Here is an 11493-nt window from a genome sequence, read left to right on the forward strand (position 1 = left end):
CGACACGGTGGTGGGGTGCACCCACCAAATTGCTGCCTCAACAAGGAGAGCCAGCGACCAAACGGCTGCTGCAGCAGGCAAAGCCGGCCATCAAACAGCTGCTGCTGGAGGCGGAGCCAACCACAAAATGGCCACCACTGGAGGCGGAGCCAGCCAATGCCGACACGGTGGTGGGGTGCACCCACCAAATTGCTGCCTCAACAAGGAGAGCCAGCGACCAAACGGCTGCTGCAGCAGGCAAAGCCGGCCATCAAACAGCTGCTGCTGGAGGCGGAGCCAACCACAAAATGGCCACCACTGGAGGCGGAGCCAGCCACAAAATGGCTGCCACCGGAGGTGGAGCCAACCACAAAATGGCAGGGAATGAAGTTTAGCATAGCTCTAATATCCCATAGGTGCCCTTTTCCAAGGAGCTGTGTGTGACTGGCTGGCTGCATCTCTTGTGCTGCGCGTTCATTCAGCAGTGAACCTAGGTTTGCCTCGGTGTAACATGTGAAATATCTCTCAGCTGCAGAGATAAGCCACTTCACCCCAAGAAGAGCGTTTATCTAGGGCAACCCCGTGCAGGATGTTCTCAATTTCAGCAATGAACTGACTAGAAAGAGTTATTTTTCTTCCCCATGTAAAGTAAAGGTAAAGGTTTCCCTTGCTCGAAAGCCAGTCGAATCCGACTCTAGGGTTGCGGAGCTCATCTCCGTTTCAAAGCCGAAGAGCCAGCGCTGTCCGAAGACGTTTCCGTGGTCATATGGCCGGCATGACTAAACACCAAGGCTCACAGAACGCTGTTACCTTCCCACTGAAGTGGTACCTATTTCTCTACTTGCAATGTCTTGCTTTCGAACTGCTAGGTTGGCAGGAGCTGGAACTAGAGACGGGAGCTCACTCCGTCTTGCGGCAGGGTCTCGAACTGCTGAACTACTGACCTTCCACAGCCTGCAGTTCAGCGTCTTAACCAGCACAATTAACAATTAGCTTCCTTGGGTTTTTTTTGCAGCTGAAGGCATATCACAGCGTGCTTCAGATTGTGCTGGAGAGCATCCCAGAACCACCTAGGTAAGCAGGAAAGCACGGAGGGCTTCTGATCGGCAGCTGAAAGCACCTCTCTTGCAGCGGCACCATCGGTGCTGCGTTGTGCTGGAGAGGAGGCCTGCGTCCGGACGACGGCGGTCTGCCTCCTGTGAATCCTGCAAGGTTTGCTCCTTGCCTGGGCACAACTCAAGGGAATGAATCGAGTGGGGAAAGTAGCCCACTGGGGTGGGGGAGGCCCGTAGCAACAGCGGGGCATCTCGGGGCTAGGCCCCTCGACTCCCTGGCAAGGCCCCCTGACTCCCCATCTGGCCCAGGGTGCCACAGCCTTCTCCCCCAGATTAATTTGATTAGCCAGTGCCCCCTAAAAAATTTAAATTCCCCCCCCCCCCGACTTAAAAAATCCTGGCTACGGGCCTGGGGGGGACATTAAAAAAAAAGATACCCCCCTAGCCACGGACCTGAACAGGGAGGAGAAGAGAAGAAGAGATGGGATTGGTACCCCGCCCTCTGCTACCCGAAGGAATCTCAGAGCGGCTTACCGTCTCCTTTCCCTTCCCCTCCCCACAACAGATGCCCTGTGAGGTAGGCGGGGCTGAGAGAGAGAGAGAATTGCTCTTGAGAGAACAGCTCTGAGAGAACTTGTGACTGACCCAGGGTCACACCAGCAGCTGCATGTGGAGGAGCGGGGAATCGAACCCGGTTCTCTCAGGTGAGAGTCTGCGCTCCTAACCACGACACCAAGCTGGCTCTCCAGAGGGGGTCTCCATGGCTGCTATGAACTCACGGGAGGCCCAGGGAAGACCTGCCCCTTCCTTCCTCCACAGACGAGCGGAGGAGAAAAGAAAGGCCTCGCTTTCCCAGCCGCGCTCAGCCCAGGAGACGGGCACATTTCAGAGGGAGTATCTGAGGCTCACATGACGACGAAGTCCCCGGGACAATCCTCAGCCTATCGGGAAGGAACCTTATCCATGGCCTCCCGCGACGACATATTGGCACAATACTTCATTACTCCCTTTCTGCAGACACTCCAAGGGCTGCCCGTTTGTTCCCGGGGTCAGTTTAAGGCAGGGCTATTTTGGGGCAGGAACGCAGAGGAACGCAGTTCCGGCTGGCTTCCGAGTTGGCCGCGCCTACAGCCCCCCCCCCCCTCGGGTTCCCTAGGCGCCTCACAAGCCGCAGGGCGCCTGGGGAAGCCAAGCTGATCCAGGGAGGAAAGGCAGCAGGGCTATTTTTGGGCAGGAACGCACAGGAACGGAGTTCCGGCTGGCTCCCGAGTTGGCCACGCCCAGCAGTAACTCATTAGCATAATAGGCCACACCCAACAGCAGGAACTCATTAGGATTGGCTACATTAGGGGTGTGTGGCCTAACATGCAAAGGAGCTCCTGCTACAAAAAAGGCCCTGGGTTTTGACAACAAACAAGGTAAACAGAATAAGAAGCAAAAGGTGGGCGTGGCTGGATGACCACACTTTTGGTAACATGGGGGTGCGGCCTAATGGGCTAATGAGCTGCGCTGTCTGGGGGTGTGGCCTAATATGCTAATGAGTGTCTGCTGTTGGGTGTGGCCTGTTATGCTAATGAGTTCCTGCTGGGCTTTTTCTACAAAAAAGCCGCCTGGTTTAAGGTATTGGCTATCACCTACAAAGCCCTTTTCAGCCTTGGTCCTCCTTGTTTGCGAGACCGCCTCTCTCCCCGTGCTCTGCCCCAACGGCTTTGCTCAGGACTCCGCAGGGGCTTCTGCAGGTGCCAACCGGAAAGTGGGCAGAATCCACGACGCGAGCTTTCTCCATCGCAGCTCCCACCTCGTGGAACGGTCTGCCCCAGGAAGTCAGGAGGGGGTCTTTCTGCCGCCTTGACCTGGATCGCCCAGGCAGGCCCGATCTCGGCAGATCTCAGAAGCTAAGCGGGGTCGACTCTGGCGAGTACTCGGATGGGAGACCTCCTTGGAATACCAGAGACGGGAGGCGGGGGCAGGCTTTATTCGGCCACCTCTCTGAATATCCTCCAGGCCCCCAGTAGGGGTCAGACACCAGGGGCCGCCATGACTTCCAGGTGCACACACACTCACACGCAGGCACATAAGAAAAATGCAAAAAAAATAAAATAGGGCTTTTCTGCTTAGAGAATCGAGTGGCACTGCACAAAACAGTCTTAGCAACTTGTTTGGATAAATGATTAAGGACTTTGGTCTCTACTGCTGCGTACAGCTTATCGTAAGTAATGCTTCTAACCCCTTCCTTTGCACAGTCTGCAGAAACATAAGGAACGTCAGGAGTACGGAGAAATCCGAGAAGAGGACGTGATTGCCGTGGAGATCGATGTGAAGGGGCAGACGGAGCCCTTCCAGCTCCTTTTAGACCCCTACTCCATCATCATCCCGGGAGAGCACTACATTGGCGTGAATATCAGGAGAAGCTTTCGGGTGGGTACCCTCCTGCCCTGGCGGTTGGTGCATTTGGGGGCTACATGTATTCGGTGCCACGGTGCCACGGTGGCTTTCACACACTCGTCAGGTACCGATTTGTGGTGTCACCCTGCAAAAGCCCCAAAGAATAATTAACACCAACAGGATTTTATGAGCTTTCAAGAATCAAAGCTCCCTTCGTCAGATATGGGAACTTTGAGCTCTTCCACATTCACATTTTCTTTGTGTGTCCCCATTGCTGGGGGAAAGGGGGGTTCTTTTCTACACTTGTGTTACTCCCTCTAGTGGCCGATTTGATATTACATCACTGTATGTCCAGCATAAAAACTTCCCGTTTAAATCTGTGGGTTTTTACATAAGAACATAAGAGAAGCCAATGTTGGATCAGGCCAAATGGCCCATCTAGTCCGACACTGTCACACAGTGGCCAAAAATTCCAGGTGCCATCAGGAGGTCCAGCAGTGGGGCCAGGACACTAGAAGCCCTCCCACTGTTGCCCCCCCCAGCACCAAGAATGCAGTGCATCACTTGCCCCAGCCTGAGAGTTCCTCTCTATATCTTGTGGCTAATGGCCACTGATGGACTTCTGCTCCATATGCTTATCTAATTCCCTCTTGAAGCCGTCCATGCTTGTAGGCACCACCACCTCCCGTGGCAGTGAATTCCATCTGTTAAATCACTCTTTGGGTGAAGAAGTACTTCCTTTTATCTGTTCTAACCCGAATGCTCAGCAATTTCATGGAGTGCCCACGAGTTCTTGTATTATGAGAAAGGAAGAAAAGTACTTTACCCTGGACATATAGCAATATAATATACAGAGATATGAGACAAACCTGCAGGTTTTTACGCTGGACATACAGCGATATAATATCAAATCGACCACTAGAGGGAGCAAAACCCGTGTGTAAAGGGGGAAAAACCCTCGAAGCAATAGGGACACACAGACAAAGGAAATAAGAATGCAGATGAGCCCCTTGACTCTCAAAAGCTCGTCCTCTGAAAATCTTGCTGGACTCTAAGATGCCACCGGACTCGAATTTAGCTGCTTAAGATTTGGTTCTCTCTGTGCATTAATTTAAGTGGGTTTGGACTGGAATAACTCTGCATGAGATTGCACTGTCCATCATATTCAGTGGTTTAGCCGGTAAACCGGAAGTCAGGATTTGCAGTAAAACCGGAAGTCAGGATTTGCAGAAAAACAGAAGTCGGGATTTGCAGTAAACCGGAAGTCGGGATTTGCAGTAAACCGGAGGTCAGGATTTGCAGTAAACCGGAAGTCGGGATTTGCAGTATACCGGAAGTCGGGATTTGCAGTAAACCGGAAGTCAGGATTTGCAGTAAACCGGAAGTCAGGATTTGTGGCTCATTGCAGCTCTTACGTTGGACTTTTTCCAGATGCATAACAACAGCAAGTCATCAGTCACGTTTGCATGGGGGAAGACCAGCGACTGTGACATAATTGAAGTTGTACCTTATACGGGAGAGTTAGGTAAAGTATTCTTCTGTCTCTTGCATCTAAAACCCGCACAGAATAACGTCACAGTCTACTGTAATTTAAAAAAAAATAAAAATAATGCCCGCTTGTGCTTCAGTTGATGCCATTGGGCTTGTGGAAGCGTTTTGGTTTTATTTATCTATCTTCAGAGAGCGTGGTGTAATGGTTAAGAGTGGCAGGCTCTAATCCGGAGAACCGGGTTTGATTCCCCTCTCCTCCGGCACGTGAAGCCTGCTGGGTGACCTTGGGCCACCTTGAACCCTCTCCGCCTGACCTACCTCGCAGGGTGCCTTTTGTGTGGTGAGGAAGGGAAGGTGATTGGAAGCCACTCCTTCGGGTAGAGAAAAGCCGGGTATAAAAACTTTCTCTTCTCATTCGTCTTCCCCTAGAGCCAAATGAATTCCAGGAGTTTGAGTTCATTATTACTGGAGGGAAACCTGGACATTCCGTTCATGAGCTGCCCTGTAATGTCAGCCGCTGCCCAGAGCCGGTTATCTTACACGTGGAAGCTGATTTTAAGGTGTGTGAAGTGGCTTTAGCTTTTCTGTGCCGTTCGATTCGAGGCTTCAAAAAGTTGTGGCCGGGCGGGGGCTGAACCCTTTCCACCCGGCCAAAGCGCCAGAATGAATTGCGACTCCCAGGAGAGACTCTGCAATCCACTCGGAACTCATAAAGGGACAATATCACCTCTCCTTCGGGTGCTGGAGATGTGATCGCCTCTCCGTCGGGCATCCGAGGCCTTGTGCATTCACAGAGTGAGTTAGCACGGCTCTCGGACTTCCAGGTGGAGGAGATCTTTCTGGAGTGGACCCAGACCTTGCTTTGGTCCCATGGCTGTTCTTCTCCTCCTCACCCTTGCTATTTAAAATCTTTGTCACTGGGGACTGAACCTGGGGACTGAGAGCAGCCATGCCGGATCAAACCAATGCTCCATCTAGTCCAGTCCGCTGCGGCCGACTACAGACAGTGGACAAACAAGGGTATGGAGACCAAGTTGTCACCACATTTTGTGGCCATGGCTGATCAGCATGGATGGACCCTACACTCCATGAACTGGCATTGTCTTCTTTTTAAGCTGCCCTTAGCAGCTGTCTCTGCATCCCGTGCAAGTGAATCCCATAGGTTATTCTGCACGCAAAACATGCCCTCCGCCACTGAGTACAGTCCTCATGCTTGCCATTTTTTATCTGGCCTGGCTGCCCGCCAGAAGAGACTTCTGGTGCCGAGTCTCCAATCAGTGTTCCCTCTAGCCAGTTTGGTATAGTGGTTAAGTGCGTGGACTCTAATCTGGGAGAACCGGGTTTGATTCCCCCACTCCTCCACTTGCAGCTGCTGGATAACCTCGGGCAAGCCGTAGTTCTGGTAAGAGCTGTTCTTGAAAAAGAGCAGTTTCTGTCAAGAGCTCTCTCAGTCCCACCTACCTCCCAGGGTGTCTGTTGTGGGGAGGGGAAGGGAAAGGAGTTTGTAAGCCGCTCTGAGACTCCTTTGGGTAGTGAAGGGCGGGGTATAAATCCAATCTCTTCTTCTTCTTCTTCTTCTAAGATGAGTTAGTGTGAGCTAGCTCAGAGTTTTTTAGCCCCCAGCTCACACATTTTTGTCTTATAGCTCAGGAAGGAGGGCTCCAAACTAATTTATGCGGTAGCCAAATTGCTCGCTTACAACTTTAATGGCAGTAGCACACAAAGTAGAATTTTTGCTCACAAGACTCCACAGCTTAGAGGGAGCATTGGTCTCCATCCCCGTCTCTGCCGTGATGTGGGGTTTTTAAGTAAACGTGAGCATGCAGAACATTATCCGTTGGGTGCTCAGTGCGATTACCAGCCTGCTTGTTTTGTTCACCCATCCCAGGGGCCTCTTCTCTCCGTCGATGTCCCGACACTCAATTTGGGCCTGGTTAAGCTAGGAGAAGTGGTCTTGTGCAAGTTTGAGATAACCAACCTCAGCCAGCTGCCGGGAAGGTGGAAAATGCAGGAATGTCCTGCTAATCTTGCTGAAAGGAACGAAGAGGTGAGGTGCTGTAAGAGTTTCTCAGTCTGGATCATCTGTTGGACTAGCCAGCAGGGTCACCAGGTGGCTGAGCTGAGCTGTGAGTTTCATGTGGGACTCTCACATGGCTTTTCTGCATGGGATTTTGGTCAGTTCTGGCCCAATACTGCTTTGGTTTATCCCCTAATTTCTACACACATTTTTGTGACTTTAGTTTTCATCTTTTTAAATTCCCCCCCTATTCCCCCCCCCTTTGGTTTGAGACCACTTTTACACCAAGCTTTTCCTGGAAGCCAGTTTTGAGTCGCCTTTTTCATTGTGTGTAATTTTGTTGGTTTTCTGTGTCCTGCCCGCTCCCACCCACCTCCTGCCCACTTGTTGAGGATTGGACTGTCGTCATTGGCAAATCACTCCCTCTCCTTCCCACCCACCCCTTTTGTTTTAAATTTTTTAAAAAACCTGTTCTAGAATTCTGTTCTATCGATAGACTGTTGTAATAGTAGGTCAAACTCAAGCAGGTTCTCTGAGTCCCCAGCTTTCATTTAATAAAAAGTAAGTCTCTGGACCTTTCACTTCTGGAGATATGCCTTTTTCTGTATATCTCCCTGAGGGAATAGAATAGGGACTTACATTTTTTTAAAGAAATGAAATCTTGGAACTCAGAGAACTGGCTTGACCTGTCGTTATAATGGTATATTAATTCACTAATATTTTAGGACCAGGTTTTTTAAAAGGGGGGGGGTGATAACAGCACCGTCCCTTGAAAATCCTGATTATTTAAGGCACGTGGGGAAGAAAATAAACTGACTCCACAACTGTGAAAATGCAGAGGGTGGGCACATCCAGGAGAGCCACACCCAAGCCGATTCCAGCGCTTGTGAATCAACTGACAGGGAAATCAGGAGTCAGTTGAGCATGGGGGGGAAAGCTCTCCGCCAAACATCTGTGTCCACATCTGTGGTGGATTTGATTTCATAACATAAGAACATAAGAGACTCCAATGTTGGATTAGGCCAAAGGCCCATCTAGTCCAACACTCTGTATCACACAGTGGCCAAAAATGCCAGGTGCCATCAGGAGGTCCACCAGTGGGGCCAGGACACCAGAAGCCCTCCCACTGTTGCTCCCCCCCCCAAGCACCAAGAAGACAGAGCATCACTGGCCCCAGAGTCCCTATCTATACCTTGTGGCTAATAGCCACGGATGGACCTCTGCTCCATATGCTTATCTAATTCCCTTTTGAAGCCATCCATGCTTGTAGCCGCCACCACCTCCTATGGCAGTGAATTCCATGTGTTCATCACTCTTTGGGTGACGAAGGACTTCCTTTTATCCGTTCTAACCCGACCACTCAGCAGTTTCATGGAGTGCCCACGAGTTCTTGCATTGTGAGAAAGGGAGAAAAGTGCCTCTTTCTCTACCTGCTCTTTCCCATGCATAATCTTATAAACCTCGATCATGTCACCCCTCAGTCGTCTTTTCTCCAAGCTAAAGAGCCCTAAGTGCTTTAACCTTTCCTCATAGGGAAAGTGTTCCAACCCTTTTATTCTATGGGTTGGAAAGTGTTCCAACCCATAGAATCATAGAATGTTAGAGTTGGAAGGGACCTTGCAGGTCATGTAGTCCAACCCCCTGCACTCTGCAGGAGCATAGCCGAAAGAGAGCCCTACAACATACCCGAAAGATGGTCGTCCAGCCTCCGCTTGAAAACGTCCAGCGAAGGAGCATCCCCCCCCCCAGGCAGACTGTTCCACTGCTCAACCACTCTCACAGTTAGGAAGTTCCTCCTGGTATTTAGCCGGTATCGACTCCCTTGTAATTTCCATCCATTAGATCTAGTCTCGCAATCTGGAGCAAGAGAGAATAGATCTGCTCCATCTTCTACACGACAGCCCTTCAGATATTCGAAGGCTGCAATCATGTCCCCTCTAAGCCTTCTCTTTCCCATGCTAAACAGACCCAGCTCTTTCAGCCTTTCCTCGTAAGACTTGGATTCCAACCCTCTCGCCATCCCGGTTGCCCTCTTCCATCTCTGCAGGCCTCTCCATTCACAATCGAACCACCTAGCGGAGAACTGGGACCCCTCGGCAGCTGCACCGTGTCCGTTTTGTTCAGATCCTACGTCTGTCAGAGTCTTCAGACCGTGTTAGAGCTGGAAGTGGAAAACGGGAAGGGAAGGTGAGGCAATGAAACGGAGCGAGCCCGTTCCATTCAGCCAGTTGCCCACTGGCTGTCTGGGATTTCAGAGTGGGGAAGAAGAATGCAGGATAAGAACTTCTCACCCCCTTGGTGGTCTCTCGGATAGCAAATGGGAACGCCGTGAGAAATGCCACAGCCTGATAACTGCAGCAGTTTGGTTGCGCACCGCTAGGGCATTTGGTGATGGGGACACTGGTTGGTTGAGCGGCTGTGAAGTCATGGAATGTTCACGGGCATTTCTTCCAACTGCTGAGGGGATGAAACGGCAAGCCCCGTAGCAAGATGAACCGAGTAGTTATGGCTTATATGTGATCAGAAGGCCATGGAATCAGGAAATGCAGGATGTAGTGTTTTTAATATAAAATGCGAGAGAAGCTCTACAGCCTGGTGTTGAACCCATTTGTTATGAGGGCTGGATCTGACATAAGTGAGACCTTGTTGGGCCAAGCCATGTGTGTCATTAAACGTAATGCCAGGTAGCGGAGATATAAACTTTATAAAGGACACAAACACAAAGGTTTTTTTAAACTTAAAATAAAAACATGCTTAAAACATCAGCACTCTTGCGATGTTTTGTTTATTGAACAGTGTTTGATCACTGACACCTCTTGCTCTGAATGATTGCATCAAAATGTCTGTGCTGTTGCAATCTTGAGTCTGCTGTTCAGGTGTGTATCTGTCACTGCAAACCTACGATGACGCAGCAGCAGCAGAACTGGAAGAAGCAGCAGAAGACAGCCGGTTCCACTGTGGGGCTGATAGAAGCCCTCCGGGGGCCTGATCTGGCCCCCGGGCCGCATGTTTGACACCCCTGCTCTACAGGGATTCACAGCTGGCACTAACCCGGACGACGATATCTATGCATCTGCCAACCTGATGAACTTAATAAATCTGATTAAATGGGTTGTGATTCATGAAATCTACTGCCACCCTAAACCCCCATCTCTCAGTGCGGCCTGCCGCACCTGCCCCCCAAATTGTGCCTTCAGGGGTAGGCACCAGTGGAGCCCGTGGGACACAGTGAGGGGCAAAGTGGGGGGCTGCTGTGGGAGGGGCAAAGGCCCAGATCACAGGCGCATGAAGCTGCCTTCTCCTGAATCAGACCCTTGGTTCATCGAGGTCTGTATTGTCCACCCAGACTGGCAGCAGCTCTCCAGGGTCTCAGGCAGAGGGCTTTGCCATCACCTACTGCTTGGTCTTTTTAACTGGAGGTGCTGTGGGTCGAACCTGGGACCTTCTGCACGCCAAGCAGATGCTCCAGCGCTGAGCCACCAGCCCCTTGTTGTCACATCAACATAAGAACATAAGAGACGTCCAACACTCTGTCACACAGTGGCCAGAAATACCAGGTGCCATCAGGAGGTCCACCACTTGGGTCAGGACACTAGAAGCCCTCCCACTGTTGACCACCCCCCCCAAGCACCAAGAAGACAGAGCATCCCTTGCCCCAGACTGAGAGTTCCTGTCTATACCTTGGTGGATGTTGACAGTACATTACATAAGAACATAAGAGAAGCCAATGTTGGATCAGTTCAATGGCCCATCCAGTTCAACACTCTGGCACACAGTGGCCAGAAATACCAGGTGCCATCAGGAGGTCCACCAGTGGGGCCAGGACACTAGAAGCCCTCCCACTGTTGACCCCCCCAGCACCAAGCACCAAGAAGACAGAGCATCCCTTTCCCCAGAGCCCCTATCTATACCTTGTGGCTAATAGCCACTGATGGACCTCTGCTCCATATGCTTATCTAATTCCCTTTTGAAGCCGTCCATGCTTGTAGCCGCCACCACCTCCTGTGGCAGTGAATTCCATGTGTTAATCACTCTTTGGGTGAAGAAGTACTTCCTTTTATCCATTCTAACCCGACCGCTCAGCAATTTCATGGAGTGCCCACGAGTTCTTGTATTGTGAGAAAGGGAGAAAAGGACCTCTTTCTCTACCTGCTCTATCCCATGCATAATCTTATAAACCTCAATCATCTCAGTCAGACACAATCCTTTTCTGTTGATGTGGGTCTGACATGCTTATCGGCTTTACTGAGGTAGACTAATGCAGCTACCCTACAGACTTGATCCACAGCAACTTTAATTGCTATTTCCAGTCATATCCCTGTGTTTGCGGAAGTCCAAACACCCCGCGTGTGCCTCCTGTCGAGCAGTCTACACTTCGACGAGCTCTTCCCTGGAATTCCAGTGAAAGCAACGGTCAAGCTTTTTAACCAGATGCTGCTGCCCGCACACTACGAATGGGGGGAGGTAAGCCATACAGAACCGGGGGCGGGGCTTAAAATGGCCTCCCTGCATTGCCGGCTTTGGAGAGCCCATTTGGTGTAGTGGTTAGGAGCGCGGACTCTAATC

At 51.0% G+C, this 11493-nt stretch overlaps 1 protein-coding gene across 1 annotated transcript in view; it reads left to right on the forward strand.

Annotated features, from left to right (window-relative positions):
• DLEC1 (deleted in lung and esophageal cancer 1) overlaps positions 1-11493 on the forward strand; it is a gene marked incomplete at both ends in the record, with an annotated part of 64595 nt that overhangs the window by 29373 nt on the left and 23729 nt on the right. The window contains 7 exon segments of the mRNA XM_015415719.1: positions 995-1053; positions 3278-3452; positions 4851-4944; positions 5340-5470; positions 6799-6957; positions 8975-9114; positions 11238-11391. Of these exon segments, the coding sequence (XP_015271205.1) occupies positions 995-1053; positions 3278-3452; positions 4851-4944; positions 5340-5470; positions 6799-6957; positions 8975-9114; positions 11238-11391 (912 nt within the window).

The sequence above is a fragment of the Gekko japonicus genome, unplaced genomic scaffold, assembly GCF_001447785.1.
Source record: "Gekko japonicus isolate JY-2015 unplaced genomic scaffold, Gekko_japonicus_V1.1 scaffold4882, whole genome shotgun sequence".
Lineage (NCBI taxonomy): Eukaryota > Metazoa > Chordata > Lepidosauria > Squamata > Gekkonidae > Gekko > Gekko japonicus.